General features: G+C 38.8%; 1 protein-coding gene across 1 annotated transcript in view; it reads right to left on the bottom strand.

The window, feature by feature from the left end:
• Positions 1-21,387, bottom strand: part of spon1b (spondin 1b) — a 164,004-nt gene extending 142,617 nt beyond the window's left edge. Inside the window, exons 1-2 of the mRNA XM_047350352.1 lie at positions 20,925-21,387; positions 18,551-18,657 (exon numbers count right to left, since the gene is read on the bottom strand). Coding sequence (XP_047206308.1) covers positions 18,551-18,657; positions 20,925-21,150 — 333 coding nt within the window. The 5' untranslated portion in view covers positions 21,151-21,387. The remainder of the gene's footprint in view (positions 1-18,550; positions 18,658-20,924) is intronic.
• Between the last annotated feature and the right edge of the window lie 615 nt (positions 21,388-22,002).

Below are 22,002 nucleotides of genomic sequence, written 5' to 3'. Positions count from 1 at the left end.
CAGAGTTAGCACAGTTCTTTTATACTCAAGGACAGAGGGGTGCAAAAATGTTTTTAAGACAGACTGTGAGACCTAGCTTCTGAGCTTTGTCTATCCATCTGTTGCAGCTGCAAAACTCAGTCCTGGCAGATGACCTGTAAAGCAGAGGAGCTGAGAGGCCTATGCCACACAAAAGTCCTCTAACAAAATAAAATAAAGACATGACACAAACCATATGTTTAACGCAGATGTAATAATATGGAAAGCAAAGTTCAACCCAGTCATGAGGCTTAGGCAAGCTACAAAATTTTCTATCAAATTAATGAGTGTTGTTTTCCCTATGTTTTAGCAGTTTGTCTGTTTTAAAATTTTAGGTATTTGTGTCACGATCTAGAGGTGTTTGGGTTTTGATTTTCATTTGTGGGTTTTGATGATTTCATGGTCATATTCATATTCAGGTCATTCCTCTATGTTCTTTAGTGTCAGTAGTAGTCTGCTTATTAGTTCGTGTTTTTGTGTTTAGTTTTTTTAGTGTTTTATTGCGTCCTGTGCTTTTGTACATTTGAAAGTATTTCTGCTAGATCTCTATTGGAATTTTCTGCTTAGTTTGATAGGTTCTTTGTGTGTTAGTTCAGATCCTATAAGGCTAATTAGTCTCTCTTCCTCAGCTTCAGTGCCTTCCTTCTTTCTCAGATGCCCCTTATCATCTGCTGATTGCTCACTGGCTTGCTTTGTCATTCTCCACTTGTCCTTCAGTATAAAAGCTGTGTGGCTCACACTGTCCTCTGCTCGGGCCAACTCCAAAAACCACCCTTTCTGACAGTTTGACAGATTGAGCTGTCTTTTTAAGCAAATTTTAAAGATTTTTGTTATTTTAATTTCTTTACTCTGATCTCCTGTAAAACACTTTAGATTGCCTCATTTATGAATGGAGCTTAAGTGGAATAATCAATGTATTGATATCTGTAGCAAGCAAACACTTCATTAATTATACTGTAGAACATTTTTCTTGAATTACAGCAGTGTGATTTTTTGATATTGTCTGGATCTGGGTTGTGTGTGTGTGTTTGTATTGTGCTTGCAACATTGCCTCAGTGTTTCAGATGGTGCTGGAGTTCTCAGGTGTGCTGGGGGACAGGTGCGACTTATTCTGCTGATTGCTTGAAGGAGTACTTTAGCAAGAGGCTGCCAGCACTTCGACGCCAGAGTGTTTGGCTACTGTGGTAACAAGCTCAGCCAATGCTAAGTCTATGCTTTGTGTTTCGTTCTGGAATAACTTTGTTTATGTCCCTTCACAGTCTAAGAATCTGAACTTTGGATTTGTCACTGGACAACTGACTTCGTGTCCAGGAGTTTTCTGGATGACCAAGATTATTTATGTTCTGAGGACTTCGTTTCCTGACTATTGTTCCCGTCTGGATTACCGACCAAGCTGGCAGTTTTCTGCTTCCTCCATCTCCAGGACCTAAGCCTAAGCATACCCTGTCCATCCTCAAACACAAGTATCAGCATAAACAAACTAACTCAATCATCTCCAAGCTCACCTAAGAAGCACCTAAGAAACCAATAGAACAAACTCTGCTATGACAACTTGGATCCCGAATCCCTCTACCGCTGGCGACCTGACCGCACCCATTTAGTATGCCATCCACTTCTCTACTTGAAATTCTTGTCATTCGCTCAGTTACGTTTGTTCCCTGTTTTCACCAGTTACCTTCCCCTCTCCCCTTACAGTTGGAGTTTTGCCCGTTTTGGTGACTGATTATTTTGTGGCATAATAAATATAATTTCACTTTTTCTATTTTCTCCGGAGTGTTCTCTGTATGTCGGTCAGAGCTATTACGAAAAAATTACAGAACACGCTGGCCAACAAGACCCAGCAGAAACACTCCATAGAACTCTCTCTGAACATGCTAATCAAATCCATGTCCATGATTCTTCTCTTCGTTCCCTTTCAGAACAACAACGTCAAACAAACCAACAACTAGAGCCGATTGCCTCCATGCTACAACAGTCCTTAGGTTCTCAGTCCACCACTCATGTAGAGGGCGCTGGCGCACTACCGGTATCTCAACAGCTTCCTTATTCTCGTGATGTCACTTCCCCTAATCCAGAAACATTTTCTGGTGAGTTGGGTAATTGTGAGGGGATTTTGCTTCAGTGTTTCCTGGTTTTCAACCATTCCCCCCGTTCTTTTCCCCATGATGATGTAAAGATTTCATATGTTATTGGTTTATTGACTGGCAAGGCTTTCCAGTGGGCTGAAGCCCAGTTTCCTGATTGTAGAGAGTTTGGTTGTACTTTCGAAGAATTTGTCAAGGAGTTTACACGAACCTCCTCCCCTGTGACAGATAAATCTAGTGCAGGTCGACAGTTGAGAGCCTTAAAGCAGCATCATAGATCCATTACTGAGTTTTCTATTGAATTTTGCACACTAGCTGCTACTTCTGGTTGGAATAACGAAGCTTTGAAGAATACCTTTTGCACGCTCTAGATGAAGGATGAGTTAGCCATGATTGAGGAACCTCCTACATTAGAAGAGGTAATTACTTTAGCAACTAGAGTTAACAACCGGTTAAGAGACAGAAGAAGAGCCAGAGCAGAGAGGTCCTTTTACAGACCCCAGCCGAAGACTAATTCTCCACCTCATGTTAAAACTCCACCTCAGCAACCAATACCTGAACTTGAGCCCATGTTGGAGGGATGTACACGTCTCACATTTGAAGAGAGACAGAGACGCAGATTGTCCAAACAGTGCTTTTATTGTGGCTCTTCCGAGCATTTTGTAGCTGCTTGTCCTGTTTGCGCCGGGTCCCCAAAAGACAGGGTCCACCAACTGTGAAGGGGGGGTTGGTGGACCACACACAGATTAGTAAAGCCACCAGATTCAGTTTACCTGCAACTATCATAGTTAATCAGCATACTATGACCTTATCCGCTTTGATAGATTCTGGCTGCGAACAGAACTTGATTGATACCGAGTTGGTAAACCAGGCAAGCATTGAGGTGGAACCACTTGATTCTCCACTGTCTTAGCTTTAGATGGTAAGAGATTACAGCAAATAACTCTGCAGACCAAACCCATAGAACCTTTATTGTCAGGTAACCATAGGGAGAAGACATCCTTTTTTATGTTTCCAGTGTCTCAAGGTTCTTTAGTCCTAGGCTTTCCCAATGCTAAGTCAATCCTTTGTGTTTCGTTCTGGAATAACTTTGTTTATGTCCCTTCGCAGACTTAGAATCTGAATTGAATTGAATTGAACTGAATTGAATTGAACTTTGGATTTATGTCACTGGAAAACTGACTTTGTTTCCAAGAGTTTTCTGGATGACCAAGATTATCTACATTCTGAGGACTTTGTTTCCTAACTATTGTTCCCGTCTGGATTACCGACTAAGCTGGCAGTTTCCTGCTTCCTCCATCTCCAGGACCTAAGCCTAGGCGTACCCTGTCCACCCTCCAACGCAAGTATTAGCAAAAACGAACTAACTCATTCATCTCCAAGATCACCCAAGAAGCACCTAAGAAACACACAGAACAAACTCTGCTACGACAACTTGGATCCTGAATTCCTCTACCCCTGGCGACCAGTTGGAGTTTCGCCCGTTTTCGTTCCTGATTATTTTGTGGCACAATAAATATTTCACTCTTTCTATTTTCTTCGGAGTGTTCTCTGTATGTTGGTCAGAGCTATTACGAAAACAATGACAGATATTACCCTTGAACCAATTATAAAACCAAAGTAAAGATTTTTTGGACAATTTTCACACCAGCAGGATCTGCATTAACACTGCAGGTAATATTCTGTCACTTCTCAGAGTACATTAATTTTGAAATTTTTTTTAGATGTTTCATCCCGTAAACGTATGAGTTCTCCCCTAAACTTCGCTTCTCTAGATAAACTGGTCTCTTTAAATCCCCCCTAGGTGTAAGTGTGTCTATTCATGGTTGTTTTTCCTGTCTGTCTCTGCTCTCGTGTGGCGGACAGGCAACCCCCGGCACCCTCCCACCCCTGCAAAGGCAAACGGGTATAGACAATGGATGGATGGAGATTTTAGAGAACAAAGAATGTGTTACTGGCTAAATGCTAAACATATAGTAATTGGTTACAACAAATTACTGTTATAGATCATCCCTAGGTACCCTCAAGTGGATATAACCAATGATTTTTGCATTATCATCATCTTATCTTGGTAAAATTGTGATCTGTGCCAACATGATTGGTACTGTGCTGTGCTTAGGATGCAAATGCTTATTCCAATCCTAATAACACTTGTTTATCATCACCAAGGCACTATTTGCATCTTGCTGTAATATTGTCTTACCCCTTTTCACACAAATTCAAAATATCATGGGAATTCATATTCACAATCTAATTGCCATCCTCTCTTGCTAAAACAGAATAGTGTGCTACAGATGTGCACTGACCTATGTAGGAGTGGCTAATATTTAATGGATAGCTTCATTGGCAACATAATTACATACAGTGATGTGCACAAATTAGGACACACCAAGACAGTCTGGATGTTTTTCTTACATAGTATGACATTTGGTGTTTAGTATAAATTATAACAACACTAGAAAAGTCATCTGATAATCAATAAAGTCATTTTCTACCGCTTATTCCATAGTGGGTCGCGGGGGAGCTGGTGCCTATCTCCAGCAGTCTATGGGCGAAAGGCGGGGTACACCCTGGACAGGTTGCCAGTCCATCGCAGGGCAATAAAGGTTAAAGAAAAATAACTATTGAATTTGTTTTATAAAATGTTATTTTAAAAAGGGTTAGCTACAGAACTTACAAGCACAAACAAGGACAGTTGTCTACCTTGGAATTCAACAGAGGCAGTGGCATCACATGATTTTTTCTCATTGCAGCCACTGGAATGGATCCAATGTAATGGTTTTGTTTCACCGGATGTTGTAATATAATGTTTTAGAAGCTGGGCTTTGTGTATAAATACGCATCTGTTTAACCTCTGATTAAAATTATATGTCCCTACACAGACTAGACAAGTCAGACATGTCATCAAACACAAGAACACCACTGGGAATCCAATCAATTTTGAAACCAGATAAGCTGGGCAAAGTCTCCGTGCTACATCACACTATTATATCATTAATATGTATGGCAAAGTGTCAGATAACTTGTAAAAGGTTTTTTTAACCATGTGCCAAAGAGTTCAGGACCTTGAAAACAGAACACGTTGCATGAAGTGCAAACATTTTACAACAGCACAACACGAGGAAGGACAAGACAGGGACATAAACTACCAGAGATTTATGAGCTGAGAGTGACAAAATTATGAGAGCAAAATATATGACAGCAAAATGTGCTTTTGGGGAACACAGACTGTGGGTCCTCTTCGAAACAGACACAAATTCCCACCTTTGGGTCTTTGCTGCAGGTCAAGTAAAAATAATGGATTTAGGAAAAAACTAAAAACTTTGGAATTTTCAGTTCTATTAAACATTATTAAACAAGTCTTTATATGTTTATTCATGTGTCTTACAAGACAAAGTGTTATTTAACAGTGGTATTCTTGGTACAGGTTTTTGAATAGTTTGCATTATTAGTAGTTTATAATTTGTGTAATTGTGTAGTATTTTTACAAGCAAATTTCTTTATTTTTATTTAGGGTTAAGCTATTCTTCAAACCCCCGTCGCTTCTGTCTTGGGTTTTGCATTGTGTATGGACTATGTCTATGGACATAGCTTCGAGTATAAAATGTTCCAGCATCACCTATCAACACACTTTATACATTAGGCTATGTAATTTGATCTCCCACTAAACCAGTTTTTCACGAGTGCCGCAAATCATACTGTATACAGTAAATGACGTGCCACTGCTACAAAACTGAGTTGGTCTAAGTGTGACACAAATGTTTTACTGATGAGTTAATAATAGTGTTGCTTAAACCCATACTACACTATGCAATGCCTCTGTCTGTACTAATGAAGATTTACCTTTCTTGGCATGTTGAATGTTGGACAAAAATTCTGACTGATTCAGCTCATACTTACTTGACCACTTGAGAGCACTTGTAGAATGCATACAGTGCAGACCTGGATATTTTACCAGCAGTCGGCCACATCCAGCCTTTTACATGCTTTAAGTTGCCCTGAATGAAGGCAGGCTCTGCCTACAGCGGCAGAACACATATTTTACGTGAAGACATTTTCATTCATACGTCAAAAAGTAGGAAAAACTAACAAAAATACAGAACTCTTAACAAGACATAGCTTCTATTTTGTGCGCCATGTGCAAACCAATCTTACTCACAAGTATTACAATTTTAATCTAAGTAACTATACACTGAGCCTTGCTTATTTTGACGGTTGTTTTTATACAGCATCATAATTTACTTAAAGTACATATACAGTTTTAGTTTTTTGCATAATTGGTTGCATTTTATTTTTCAATTGCAATGTCTACTGTTGCCTGAAGAAGCTAAAAATAATATTTATAGTTTGTTATCAAGTATTCGGCACTGAAAAAAAAATTTAAAACCATTGCAAAACCTTTAATTTCTCTCATTTTAATATTTATAGGTATGTGTTTGAATGAACAGTTTTGTTGTTTTAACTATATAAATACAGTCCTTCCTAAATTCCAAATAGAAATATTTTAATAGGATTTATTTACAGGAAAAACTGGTCAAACTACCAGAAAGGATGTGCTCTTTTAGACCTCAAATAACACAAAATAACAAGTTCATATTAATTTTTAAACAATACAAGAAAAATGTTAAGAAATCAATATTTGGTGGAATGACCCTGACATTCATCTTGGCATACTCTCCGCCAGTCTTTCACATAGTTGGGTTCAGGAGGTCACCCAATCAGAACCTCACTGAGTTGAATAGTGTGAGTTTCTGTTTGAATTCAACCAGCACTGAAATGTAATAGTTGTCATTCAAGCAGAAATGCTGTTTTCGGAAAAAAAAAAAAAAGTGTTTTTGGAAAAAATTGTTTTAGCCATATGATTTTATCTCAACAACAGTTAGTTGCTTACAGGTCCTTCTCAAAATATTAGCATATTGTGATAAAGTTCATTATTTTCCATCATGTAATGATGAAAATTTAACATTCATATATTTTAGATTTATTGCACACTAACTGAAATATTTCAGGTCTTTTATTGTCTTAATACGGATTATTTTGGCATACAGCTCATGAAAACCCAAAATTCCTATCTCACAAAATTAGTATATCATTAAAAGGGTCTCTAAACGAGCTATGAACCTAATCATCTGAATCAACGAGTTAACTCTAAACACCTGCAAAAGATTCCTGAGGCCTTTAAAACTCCCAGCCTGGTTCATCACTTAAAACCCCAATCATGGATAAGACTGCCGACCTGACTGCTGTCCAGAAGGCCACTATTGACACCCTCAAGCAAGAGGGTAAGACACAGAAAGAAATTTCTGAACGAATAGGCTGTTCCCAGAGTGCTGTATCAAGGCACCTCAGTGGGAAGTCTGTGGGAAGGAAAAAGTGTGGCAGAAAACGCTGCACAACGAGAAGAAGTGACCGGACCCTGAGGAAGATTGTGGAGAAGGGCTGATTCCAGACCTTGGGGGACCTGCGGAAGCAGTGGACTGAGTCTGGAGTAGAAACATCCAGAGCCACCGTGCACAGGCGTGTGCAGGAAATGGGCTACAGGTGCCACATTCCCCAGGTCAAGCCACTTTTGAACCAGAAACAGAGGCAGAAGCGCCTGACCTGGGCTACAGAGAAGCAGCACTGGACTGTTGCTCAGTGGTCCAAAGTACTTTTTTCGGATGAAAGCAAATTCTGCATGTCATTCGGAAATCAAGGTGCCAGAGTCTGGAGGAAGACTGGGGAGAAGGAAATGCCAAAATGCCAGAAGTCCAGTGTCAAGTACCCACAGTCAGTGATGGTCTGGGGTGCCGTGTCAGCTGCTGGTGTTGGTCCACTGTGTTTTATCAAGGGCAGGGTCAATGCAGCTAGCTATCAGGAGATTTTGGAGCACTTCATGCTTCCATCTGCTGAAAAGCTTTATGGAGATGAAGATTTCATTTTTCAGCACGACCTGGCACCTGCTCACAGTGCCATAACCACTGGTAAATGGTTTACTGACCATGGTATCACTGTGCTCAATTGGCCTGCCAACTCTCCTGACCTGAACCCCATAGAGAATCTGTGGGATATTGTGAAGAGAACGTTGAGAGACTCAAGACCCAACACTCCGGATGAGCTAAAGGCCGCTATCGAAGCATCCTGGGCCTCCATAAGACCTCAGCAGTGCCACAGGCTGATTGCCTCCATGCCACGCCGCATTGAAGCAGTCATTTCTGCAAAAGGATTCCCGACCAAGTATTGAGTGCATAACTGTATATGATTATTTGAAGGTTGACGTTTTTTGTATTAAAAACACTTTTCTTTTATCGGTAGGATGAAATATGCTAATTTTGTGAGATAGGAATTTTGGGTTTTGATGAGCTGTATGCCAAAATCATCCGTATTAAGACAATAAAAGACCTGAAATATTTCAGTTAGTGTGCAATGAATCTAAAATATATGAATGTTAAATTTTCATCATGACATTATGGAAAATAATGAACTTTATCACAATATGCTAATATTTTGAGAAGGACCTGTATTTGGCATGTTGGGCAACATAACTGCCCAGTCCTGGAATAAAATATTCAACTTTAAGCCATAGAAGGTCAGATGATCATCAAGTATGAGAAAAGAAAAAACAAACTACATAGTTACTGCTACTATAAAAACTAACTCCTTCTATGCTCGAGCAATAGCACATGGCAAAATTTACACTTTGTCAATAATATTTATAACAAGCATGCATCATATGCAAAACACCCATATAAAATGCGATTGTGCAGATTAACAAAATATGCTTCATTTGAGTTTTAGATACACCAAAATGCATGACTAAATACAAAACTGTGTGAAAGCAGCTCAAACATTTTGTACAGTTAAACATTTTTATGTTTAACTGTAAATCTGTTATCTCCCTCCAGCTGCCCTCTGTAATTCTTTACATTCAATCTACAATAATGTATTACATATATGTCATGCCATTTTCCTGTTATGCAGCCTCTTTTGTTAAGTCCCATCTTGTCCTTGTGTTCTGCTGGATGTGCCTTGAAGGATTTTCTGACTGGACTTTTTCAGTCTGTCACTGAATTGCACCATTATTAGTTTTCCATTATTAAATTGTTTTTGTTTGCTTCATCTCTAGGCTGCCTTTGTCCTCATTTGGGCCAAACTTTCCACATATCAGTGCTGCTACGTTTCTCAACAGATAAAGTTGTATATCTGAGCCTTCTTGTGTTTGCGTGTGTTGCTGTCTTTCCAGTCTATTTTGTCCTTCTTTGTTTGCTTAAGCTGTTATCAATAAGAAACAGCATGAATAAACTATACCAAGCTCTCGCACAGAGTCACGAGGCTGTAATGACTACAGCAGTATAATGATTTTTTGGCCTTCAACCAGTAAAGACTTAAATGAAGACATTCCTAATGACATGGAGCAGTAATTAATTTTCTTTTACAAGTAATTTTCCCAGACCTATTATTTCTCTAGTGCAGATTATAGCAATGTTCTGAATAATACAGCTTAATCAAGCTTTAATGTGGTGAAATGAGAAAACTTCAAGTCCTCATATGGTCTTTTTTCTGAAACTAGATTTTCTTTGTTGTGGTGTTAATGTTCACAGCCTCCCATGTTAAATAGTCACAGAGTTCACAGCTGACAAGTACATGCTATTCCAAGTGAATTTACTTCCTTTTTAGGTTTTCATCAAGCTATATATTAATGGGGAAATCAGTGATGGATTAAGCTACTGATGTTGCATTTGTGTTTACTTTTCAATAAAGGGGTGTCAACCTGCGGGAGCTACCCATGAGGTAGAAAACACAGGACGTTACATTAAAGATTTACGAGATGTGCATTGTATAATTTCATCAGAAGAGTAACATGAAGTACAAAGTTGATTTAAAAATGTACACATTCTTATTTCTTTCATGAAAATATCTCAGCAAAAGACAAATCTTGTTAGAGAATGCAAATGAGGCAATGAGAGGCCGTGAAAATGAAGTTTTTTTGTGAATGATCAGTCAGTGTCAATTTTCTCAAGCTTCTTGATTTGTTTAAAAGGGGTCACATATCAGAAGAGCTAAGTTTTAACTCAGAGCCCACCACCAGTCTTGTAGGAGTGCAGCTTCACTACAATATTACTCTCAGATAAGACTCAAAAATGTGAATATATTATTTAGAATGTATCTTTACATTTGCATTTTCATTTTATATTCATCTTGATTGGCAGGAGCAGCAGGAGCAGAAGAGAAAGAAAAGTCCAACTGCAAAAAATGACAAAAAGAGGGAGGAGTACAGTGACTCAAATGTGATATTTTGTCAAGAACCACTGTTTCAGACATGGCTTTAACATTAATCAGGCTGGATTCACATTAGATTAAGACTGTGCCACAGCATTGAAAATCTCTCTGGACATGGACGGTCTCTGCAGTGTCTTGGAGATGTCTTCAGTGGTTCATCAAGAATGCAGTGGGCTCTTCATTACATACTATTGAACATCCACAAAAATTTCAAAGTGGTTTGTTATCATGTCTTTGTCGGCTTTTTGTTAGTTTTTGTTCACTAAAGTGGATTCCTTTGTATTATGTTGAGTTACTCACCTTCTGATTTCATTTGTGATTAACTATTGCCCTAATTTTCCTACATCTCTGTTTGTTTTATGCATCTCAGTTCAGCCTTCATCAGTTGCTCCACCTAGTTCTATTTAGGATTCTTCTGTTGTTTCCCAACATTATTCCCGGTAATACTGTGTTTTTGGACTCCTTGACACCTTTTGCTTCTCAGCCTCCTGCCCCTGCTTTGGCCTCCATTTGGGTTGTACACTAACACACATCACCACAGGCGAGGATATATATTTCTGGGTCCTGAGTGCTGCATGGAAGAGCCTAGTAGCAGCAGTGGTAGCTTATTTATGAGGTGTAGACTAGGCACAACGGTGCAACTCGGTCATTATAGAATTTAAAGAATGATTGGACTTGCCGGACACATGCTAATCCCATCTACACGAGGGTGGCGGCAGGGATGAAATGCACACACCTGCACCAAGTGACTTTGTGGGTCTTTCAGGCTACATTTTAAGTTCTGGTGCTTGGAGCCCCGGAACCCCAGAGCCCCACAATGTGCTGTTTCTAGGAACAGGAACTTATTTCCTGTGGAGAAGAAGAAGCTGTCTGAAAATAAATCAATCATGATTCTAGCTTGGTTATTGGGTTGCTGCATTTCTCTCCTCATTCCTCTTGTTCCTGCTTATTCCGCTCTGTGAGGACTGAGCAGGTCATTCTACAGCCAACTCACATGGCGCACATCAGGCTCATCAGCCTGGCTGCATAGGAGGAGCAGCAGGACAGTCCTCAGTGCCTCATTGTCTGTCAAAGTAGCAGTAATCAATCCTTCTTCTTGCGATCTCTTTTGATGTTCCTTAGGTAGTTATTGGTCTCTCTTGTGTTTCCCAGTAGATTCACCTGTGCCTTAACCTCTGGAGGCATACACAATGAAGCACACAAACCAGCCATCTGAAAAACCTTACAAAAATATATTTGCACATTTATTGTAAATAAACTCACTTTGTCACTACTTACTGGTACCATCTTTTCTCAATGGATGCTTGCATTTGGGTCACACAAAGCTATAAAATATGACAAAAGTGTCTAAAAAAACCAGGCATGGAAAACGAAAATAAGTAAGCAGTACAAAGGCTTTTAATAAAATCAACAAGCTCACAGTTTTCCTCATAAGGTACTGTTAATAAGAAAACATGGACAGAGCGAGAAATTCAGGTTGGAGCTTTGCTAACTAGGGAAGCAATTATTTCAGGATTATCTCGGAATTTGTGGTACATTTCAGGTCACCGTCTCACCTTCTTCCTGTTTTATTTCAGCTGTTGAGTTGTTCTTGGCAATTGCCTGTATTGCCTTTACAGCTTATGACTTTAAAAAAACTGATTAAGTTTTTGTAGCCCACCAAAACTCCAGGCCGTTTGTAAAAGATGTTATCTAACCTCTTCTTATTGCTTCCACTATTCAAACAAACTCCATTTGTCTCCCAGAGCCATAACACACTGGTGACCTAGATAAATATGACCTGTGTCCCACGGCAACACACAGAGGGCTGGGAAAAACATACACAAGCAAAGCCAGACATGTATGTCCTGTCAGAGCACATTTAAGCACAAAGACACACATCTCCAAGCAAATAATGAGCCAATTCAGTGAGACATTTAGACAGACAAATTTCAAATGTTTGACACATTCAAACGAAGGTCTTTCAGTGGCAGTAATGCGTTAAAAGTTACTATTATTGTTTGAAGAGATGACAATGAGCAACAGTGATTCTGAAGCTAATTTCTGCTTCTAAGCCTATTCAGAGTAATGTTTCTATTGAGATACCAGAGTTTGTTTATATTGGAGCTATAAACACTCCCTGTCCCGCAGCCACATTTCAGAATTTTTAAATAGAAATATATTTTTTTAACACTTGACTGTTTGCCTAAAGTATTTTTTTTCCTGAGTCTAAATTACACCTGTCATTTAAAAACCCCAAAAGTCTGAACAAGCGATATTGTCAACTTCAATTCTGTTCAGGCTTAGCCCACACAGTTCCAGTCTCAGCTCAGTGCCTTCTCCCAGTCTCACTGCAGACTCTGCAGGGACTTTGACTAAGACTGCAAGCTGTTTAATGTTTTTACTGAGATGTTGAGTTTTGAACAGTTGTATGTAACTCTAAAATGCTAGATATTTGCACTAAACCACTGTCCCGTTGACCTTCACATGGCCTGATATTTCCTACTACACCAAGGTCCTCGAGCAATCTTGTCCTCGAGTTGCTGCTCAACAAGTTTTTCTCTCGTCTCAATTTTCCCAAGCTAGTTTGTAAAAATTGAACAGTAGGCAAGTTCAAGCAAAAATAAAAACTCTGACCTGAAAACTTAGTTCTGCCTGAGGACAAAAAGAAAAAAAGCAACATCATGTCAATATTTTAAAACTTTTGAAATAAAGTAAAACAGATAGATTTGGTGGCTTTTCTGGGAAATATGTGTACAAATTTTGACATCTTAACTTTTTATTAAAGCATTCTTTTATGTTTTTTTTACTGTTCTTAGATTAATTTTTATGTTCTTATTGTGCATCAATTTGGTGCAAAGTGCCTTATAAATAAAGTTGGCACTGACATTGTAAAAAGCCTTAAAATAAATTAATATTTTAATTTGAGCAGCAAAATTTCTCACACTGAAAACATTTGAAAATTCAGCCTTTCATTTGATCACATTTATTCACCAGTGGCACAATTATTGTTACATCAAATTACACAACTAAAATAACTATAACAAGCTTTTTTAATTAGACTTAATAGAAACTCTGAAAAACTTTATCAATTCTGTTTCATAATCCCTGTCCCACCCTGGTCTATAAATATGACACAGAGGCTTATTTGTTTCATCAATCGGCCACTGGGCTGGAAAACCTATGTTTTTGTTTTAGCCATGTGTAGTGAGTGAGACATGCAAAAGGAAAAAAAAAATCTGCAAAGCTAACTGTTCAAGACAGCAAAGAGTGGCATCTAAATGTTAAATGGTGGTTTTGGTGGTGATGCTTCCTAAAAAGCTTTTTTTCTTCTTACCATTACAAACATAAAACTATGTACAGTTTGCTAAACTCTATGAGGACTTGTGAAACAAAGGAAAAATATGGGGAAAAGTACCTCTCGCCCAAAAGGTACAGTTGAAGGATCTGTGATGATGTTTCCTTTTTTTTAAATCCAGTAATGCAGTTGGAATGCATAGCATTATGAGCTCCGAAATACCAGGGAATTTCAAACACAAAAAGATGGGCTATACCAGCAAAACCTAAAATAGGTCATCACTGGTTGAGGTGGCACAGGCAACTGATCAGGATGACTTCTGGGCACCTTACTTTGAAGCTTTCCAGGCACATCCTATTGGAAGGAGGCACTGGGACAGACCCAGAACTCACTGAGGGAACTATATGTCTGTTCAGGCCAGGGAACTCTTTAGGAATCCCCAAAATGAGATGAGAAGTGTTGCCAAGGGGATATTAGTCTGGGTTTCCCTTCTAGACGTATTTCCTCCGATGTTCTGATCTGGTATAAGCTAAAGACAACTGATGGAAAATGGATGAGTCATCAATGGGTCTTTCAACAGGGAAAAGACTCAAAACATATGGTTACATCAAAACAGAAATGTTTCAGCAGACAAAAAATGAGCCTATTTCCACATCCATCTCAGTCCACACACCTAAATCCTCCAGAAAATCTGTGGGGCGAGCTGAAGAAAAGTGAGTGTAAGAGAAAATCCGGTACTCTGCGCGATCTAGAGGTTGTTCAAAGAGGAATGATCAAAGATCCTTCTCTCTGTATGGTTCAACTTTATGAAATGTTATAGGAGAAGACTATGCACTGTGCTATTGCCAAAAGGGGGTTGTACAGAAGGGGTACTGACAGTTACAACAATGACGATTTTGCCGAAAACAATTATGTAGCTAAGCATGACATATTTTAGAGATTTTTACACAGTTTTTACCAGAGGTGATAACAAAGGTGCATCTGTAATTTTGAGGGACTCATCCTTAAGAGCTGAAAGGAGAGATGCTTAAATCCCTGATTTTTAAAGAGTAATATTGAGGTAAACCTATATGTTGTCAGCATATTGGCTTCTCAATGTACATTCTGCTCAGCTCCAAATTTGCTAGATTGACGAGAAAAAAACTAAGGGAAAGTAATTCTGCATTAAGACAAGAATCTGTTTTTGCTGAAACCGTCCTGTTGACTCAACAGTACATTGATATTAGAAGATAGTGTTAGTGCCACTCTTCAGGTGCAACAAATTATACAGATGCATTACGTACATCTTACTAGCCGATGTTCTAAATTAGCACTGCAACACAGATTGTACTTGCAGCTCTTTGCACACATTTCATTTGTTTACTTCAACCCACACACCAATGCCATCAGTTTATCTTTCATATAGATAAACAACACATTAATAAAAAACTGTATAAATGCTAACACAAGCAGATTTCGCATAGACATGTTAAGTATTTGGATGCTGAAAGTTTAAATAAAAATCCACCTTTTTCCTGATTCTTCCACTACAGTGTTGTTGCATAACTGCAACTAAATAGCTTGAAACCACAGAGAACATGGAAATACATTTTACAAAAGCATTCTGTAGCCTACAAGCCCCTAAGAGTTTGAAAACTGTCTGCACCTTAATAACTTGTCTGCATTTGTCTTATTAACAAGGAAGCATGGAAGCCTTGAGTTTTAAAGAAACATATCCTGTGTACCAAGCAGAACAACTGCAGTCGCGAGCACTTCATCATCTATGTGCATATACTCTTTTTTCAGCCTGTATTTGCAGAGCTGCTGTTTTCTGATATTTTGTTTCTGAGCCACATTTAGTTTGATACCAGGATACCAGGAACATAGGCTGTTTCTTTGAAGAGCATTGTGTTAGACCATCCACAGGATAAGGGGATTCATTTCCAGCCTTTAAAAGTTCCTATTATGCCAATTTCAAATTATGCCCACTTAAAGTTTGTATCAAAATACATACTTATACTGTGAGAAAATATAGAATGGAATCAATCATAAAGTCACTTTTTAAGTTACAGTTTGTTTGTAGAAACTCAACAAACTATGTCTCCATCTGGCTCAGCAGAATAACTATCTTTCAAAATCTTAAATACTCTAGCGTTTTTGACACACACGTGGTATAATGAAACCTTAATCAATTAAAGAGGATAGAAAGAAATTAGATTGAATTTGAAATATCAATGGATGCTCATCATATTGACAAGGATTGCTAATATAATAAAAACCTTTCATTTTTAAAATCTTAGATATTGTTACTGCAGTGTAAAGACCTATCACTGAGGCACCAGAGAAAGTGCACGAGTGTATGGCACATAGAGCAGGTTACCCCCGCCAACCCCCCGCCAGCTGTTGTGCACTGCAAGTTAGCTGGTCATAAAAACTGGGTGTGGAAGCTAAAGAAGCACCGCTCATTACTTTTATTAAGGTACCACAGTTTTCAAACAACAGCTGACAAACTATTAATGACATGTCTGAGAACAAGCTGACTTCAAGCTGTTTACCTGAGCAGACAGCCTGACCAGCTAATTTGAGTTTACATAAAGAGTATAACAAGCACATTTCTCAATAAAGACCAGAAAACCAAAAACGTAAACTCATACTACACAAGAAAACACATGAAAACTACTCTGTGCTTCATCTTCTGGGTGAAGCTTGCTGATAGTTCACAAAAGGCAACTTCCAAACAAAATTAACTTCTACCAAAATGTTATAGCGGTTTACACGAATGCTTTTTATGCATATAAGGGAATTAATCCCAGTAAGAGTGTCTGAAAAAAATATGGCAGTGTAAAAAAAAATGTAAAAAGCTTTCACTTAAGCTGCTATATTTTGGGGAATTTTTAAATTGCCTTACTTTTATTTAGGACATTTACTCTGACTGGAAACATCTACCAGATTCCATTTTCCAGTGCATAACACTAATGAGCCACATGAGTCATAACAATTGTTGTTGAGCGTCTGTCCATTGGCTGAACTCAGATATTTAAGAAATATCAAACTCATACTCGTACTCGTCGTCTTCCGCTTCATACAGGACCGGGTCACAGGGGCAGCAGACTCAGTAGAGACACCCAGACTTCCCTCCCCCCAGACACCTCCTCCAGCTCCTCCAGGGGGAGCCGAAGGCGTTCCCAGGCCAGCCGAGAGACATAGTCCCTCCAGCGTGTCCTGGGCCGTCCCCTGGGCCTCCTTCTGGTGGGACGTGCCTGGAACACCTCCTGAGGGAGGCGTCCAGGAGGCGTCCGGTATAGATGCCCGAGTCACCTCAACTGACTCCTCTTGATGTTGAGGAGCAGCGGTTCTACTCACAGCTCCTCCCAAATGGTCGAGCTCCTCCCCCTATCTCTAAGGGAGTAAGAAATATATTTGATAATAAACTCTACACAGTATTTCTATTATTAATGATGTCCAGTCTAATCTCAGGTATTGAACTGGGTCTGATCTCTGCTATTTTTAATGCTTAGTATTGGTAGTCTCTGATGAAACTCAGATCCCAACCTGGTGTAGATCTCCTGTCAGTGATAACGTCAGTCACAATCCCTGGAGACATGCATCCCCTAACAGCCAATTTACAGCAAAATCATAGGTTTTTTGTGCATGGCCTGCAAACCTTTATTAAATTTCTGGACATCATTTTGTCAATCAAATCTGAGTATTTCACTCATAATCAAAGAAATCCTGATTGGGTCATGCTTGTGTATAAGAGGCTGCAGGTGACAGTAATCATTGCAAGAAAAAAATAACATGCTGTATACCATACTAGGAACTGAAACTTTATCTTATCTGGATAGAACCAATATTTTTTTAAAAGACAAAAAGTCAAAGCCTTATTATACTCTTTAATAATGGTTGTAAATATGGTGGTGTTTTAAAACCTTATACTAAAGGGGGTAATTCTCATTAAAGGTTTGTGGACCGTTGTTAAGGAGAGATATAATACTCCGTTAGGTTTCCAGGGCCAAATTTAATTTGGAGTTCAACAGTCGGAATAAAAAAAGTTTAATGACAATCATAAAAATAAGAGAAGCGTTTATTAATGTGTTAAAAAGATTGGATAAAGGCTTTGTGTGGATAAGAATGGGAAGGAAACAAGTTTTGTCCTATTATAGCTGAACTGGCATGATGTGGCTCAACAGCTGTTTCCAAAGTCATATTTATGCTATAAATTTTAGAAAAGTAAAAAAGCAACATATTGGCTATTGATGCTTTATGTGTTGACATTAACTCTGCTTTAATTGACTCAACCAATTATCAGGATCAAAAGGTTCCACTGCCATTTTGTGGGTCAGAAGCTGAAAAGTTTGGAAAAGGATATTTTGAACTGCTTCTAACAGGAAAGGCCATTTCTTGCTGTTTGCTGTAAGTCTGGTAAGAAACAGTGTGTGGAAACACAGAGGTTTGTTCCTGTTTACACTGAGAGGATAGTAATTGAAAAAATCTGGCTCTATCCTTGGGAGCTCTCTGCTGCTCAGTGGGAGCTGTGTTACTACTGAAACAAACATTTCATATCTCCTTCTTACTGATTATCTCTTGTCGCTGTTCCCACATGCATTTTTTCTTTCCATCTTTTTGTCACCTTATTCTTCCTCTGGAGGAAATATCTAGTACTTAGCAGGGACTGGGTGCCATGTTTGCTGCACCCTGGAAGGGTGGCACCAAAGACAGGAAGAAATCCTCTTTTCTTCTCTGTCTCAGCACCTACCCGGTATGTGTCAGGAACACCTCCTTTAACCTCCACATCAGAGAACAGCAGGGCGCTGCCTTGTCGACTGCAAGGTGCAACAAAGCTTGCAAATGAGCTCCTTTTTTGCACATGTTCCCATAGAGCACAGAGCACATTCAATATGCAATATTCTTCTCCACACCTTCTCAGACTTACTTGGAATTGGCCGGCGTAGTCGTCGTCTGTGGTGCCCTCTCGGCCCTCCTTCAGCGCGATGAGAGTGAAGCCTCTGAAATAAGTAGGGCTGCTCGCTAGAAGCCCCACTGTGAGGAAGGTGAGAGAGTGTGTGAGTATATATCAGCTGCACAGAGAATTAGGGTATTAAACAAGCTTTAGATTTTCACATAATGGTTTCTCTGTGATACGCAGGGTCACTGCAGATAATCATGAAAGAAGGTTTATTGTGACTGGGAGCAGGATGTGGAACAGTGAAGGTTGTAAACAGCAGCTCAGCATCTCACACTGCGTTAAAAAATGAGATTACAGCTGAATCACACTTCCTATCCTGGATTTTATCCATATCCCTTGGCTCTTATTTAATTGATCAAGTAGGATACTTTTTGAAGAAGCTGAAGTAGCATCAGGTCTTGTCAATTCCTACTACATAAACATACAGTACATGCCCAAATTTATCTATATGTGTCATATAAATGTGAAACATAAAAATAAAAGAAATCTACATTTATGTATTAGAAATGCAGATTTTTAATAATGCAATGCCACTAACAAAAATGTTGTGTATGATATATAGTTGAAAAAAAAATAGACATTGAGTATAATTATGATTAGGCTGAGTGCAAGATGGCTCTTTCGTCAGATTAAAAGTACATTTTACCTTTAAACAAATATTAAATATACTTTTTATTAAGCCCACATTTCTGTATTAAAAATAGTTTTTCATTGGTCTGATGTAATATTCAAATGTTAAATGAATGAATGAATACACTTTATAAGTATATACTGCTTTTTGTTGGTCTATCATATTGTCACCTTCCTAAAATAATAGCCTAAGTTTTTTTTTTCTTTGTTTCTTTGTGTTTCAGGAAACACAAAAAACTTCACAAAATATATATAATATTTCTTAACAATTTCCCCAAAAAAGGTAATAACAACAGATGAGAGTTGAAATAGCCATTTATTATGGTCCTGTTTATTAAACTACACATCTTTCTCAATTAGATAACATAATGTGGAAAATTTAAAGAAAAACAGTTGATGAAGTAATCTTTAAAAAGAAAGAAAAGAGTTGACCAAAAAACGATTACTTGTTAGAGCAACAGGTTCTGTTGCTCTTCCACTCTTTGCTAAATGCTAGCTTCATGAATGTAGCTACTTTGTGGACAAAAATGCTGACTGAAAGACAGAATTAAAATACTAAATATCTATTTAATATTTAATGCGTAGCCTATATTGTGGTAATCCTTATCACGTACCAATAGGGGATGTGCCCTGAATTATGGAAATACTTTCAGTGGCTGAGTAGATTTTGTTTTTTCCTGAAGCAGTCGCCATTTTGAAAAGCCTCTAAAACTGTTTAAGTCACATTCTTGACATAGACCATTATACAACAGGCATGGAATTGCAAGGATTTAGACAGTTTTACAAGAAGTGGCTAGCATCATGAGGAGGTGATTTAGGCAAAAAAATCATATTTGACAAAAAATGGCCATTATTTTAGAAAGGTGACAATATAAAATCCTATCGAAGTAAAGTGAAGTTTGTGTTTGCTATGTGCCATATTATGAAAAGGTTTAGTAGTAAAAATACAACAATTACTGTATCAATTCCCTGCAAGGTATGGGCAACAAGGAGAGGATGGGGAAAACATTCAGGCTCAGGCTTAGCCTAAATTTGAATTTCGGTCCTTCGTCTCTTGATATTTTTACATATTTTTAATTTTGCTGAAACAATTATCTAATCTCAACTCAAATTATTTAAGTAGTCGTACTTAGGGAGAGCTGTCACAGCAAATAGCTCTAATATTGGGACAAAAAAACTTCAAATGACATAAATTTTTATCTTTTGTGGAACTTTCTTCATAACCGTCTCATTTAAAGGGTCGGTTTTGAGTTGGCTTTCTTCTAAACTCTTCTGTAATCACTGTGAGAAAGTTGTAGTCAAACACATCTGGCCGGATGGGAACTTAAAATGTGTTTTGTCAACTTAATTGGATCCAGATCTGTCTGTGTGTGTCTCTAAGTCTGTATCTGCATGCAGTTATATGAGACCGTCCACTTTCTGGCAGGAAGTAAGGAGGATGTGAATATAGGCCACTCATTATAACACTAAATAGCCTTATCAAACCAGTATCCTCCCAGCAGGAGGCTGAGGAAGACTTGCTTTGGATATTGGACCTCCCCTCCGGCTGCAGTTTGCACTTATAAAAACATTGTAAAGACAACATGAATTAACAGTGTTATGTAAATAAAAATGTTGAAGAAGTGCTCTGTTTTCAATTTGGCAAACATCAATTTGTCAAATTGGATGCAGATTTGCGCACAACTGCGCGCAGACTGAAGTGAAGATCTACCTCTGTATGTGCTGCCCGGCAGGTAGCTCTCCGGGTCCCCCTCCACCCTGAGCCTGAACTCGTGGTGCCCTTCCCGCCTGGTCCCTTGCGTCTGCGCCCGAAGGATCCGCCCGCAGTACCCGTCCGACCTCCCTCCGCTGGGCTCCTCCACGAAAGCGACGGCATTGCACACAAAATTCGAGACAAAATAACACTGCAAGAGCAGCAGATGCAAATGCATTCCCATTTCTGAACTGCAGCACGGGTATGATTGTGCAGTGGCTATTCAGACAAAAAAAAAAAAAAAAAAAAAATGAGCAGAGCAAAGAAAACCAAAGACCAGTGCTTGCTCCCTTCTGCGGGAACTCCCACAAAACTACAGTCAGAGACAAAGATGCGCAGAAGGAGACCGAGACAAGTCCATCCAGAACTGGAGAGAGCGCGTCTGGAGCCCTGTGCGGTGAAGCGCTGCTTATATGAGAGAGAAGAGGAGCTGCTGCTGATCCTGGATCAGTCCGTCTGAGGTGCTGAAGTGGTAGAGGGAAGGTAGGAGGGCTCTGCGAACAACGGTGTGCCGAAACGGGCGATTATCTCTCTGACCCGAGACGAGGGAAAGTTCAAACTGAATCCCAAACATTTCCTCCCCTTCTACTTTACTCACAAAAACAGTTAACACACGGTCTGAATCTGCACAGATGCAGAAGCTTCACAATGAAAAATAGCTCCATACTTACTGTTTACTTACATGAAGCTTTACTTAATGCCCTATGTGGCAATAATGAAATCATATCCCATGCAATGTCAGAACACATCACTGTTAGAAATTAATCTAACAGTGTGTAGAAGATATAAATCTCCATCTCCTGTGAGTAAACCGCAAAAGCGTATTTTATAAATATTACTCATCTGTAATAAGATGTGTTTACTCTTGCATTGTGTATTTATATATTTCCTGCATGCTGATAAAGCAAAGCGAATTTAGTTATGCACCGATCATGCTTTCTTTGACCGGCGTTGCTCTTGCTGGTTTTCTTAAGGTTAAAACCTAACAAATCAGATTTGAATGATCAGATTTTATTGTCCAAGAAGTAAAACACAT

Source organism: Girardinichthys multiradiatus, chromosome 2, assembly GCF_021462225.1.
Source record: "Girardinichthys multiradiatus isolate DD_20200921_A chromosome 2, DD_fGirMul_XY1, whole genome shotgun sequence".
Lineage (NCBI taxonomy): Eukaryota > Metazoa > Chordata > Actinopteri > Cyprinodontiformes > Goodeidae > Girardinichthys > Girardinichthys multiradiatus.
Note: the sequence above shows the minus strand (reverse complement) of the source record. Positions and strands in the feature narration are given on the sequence as shown.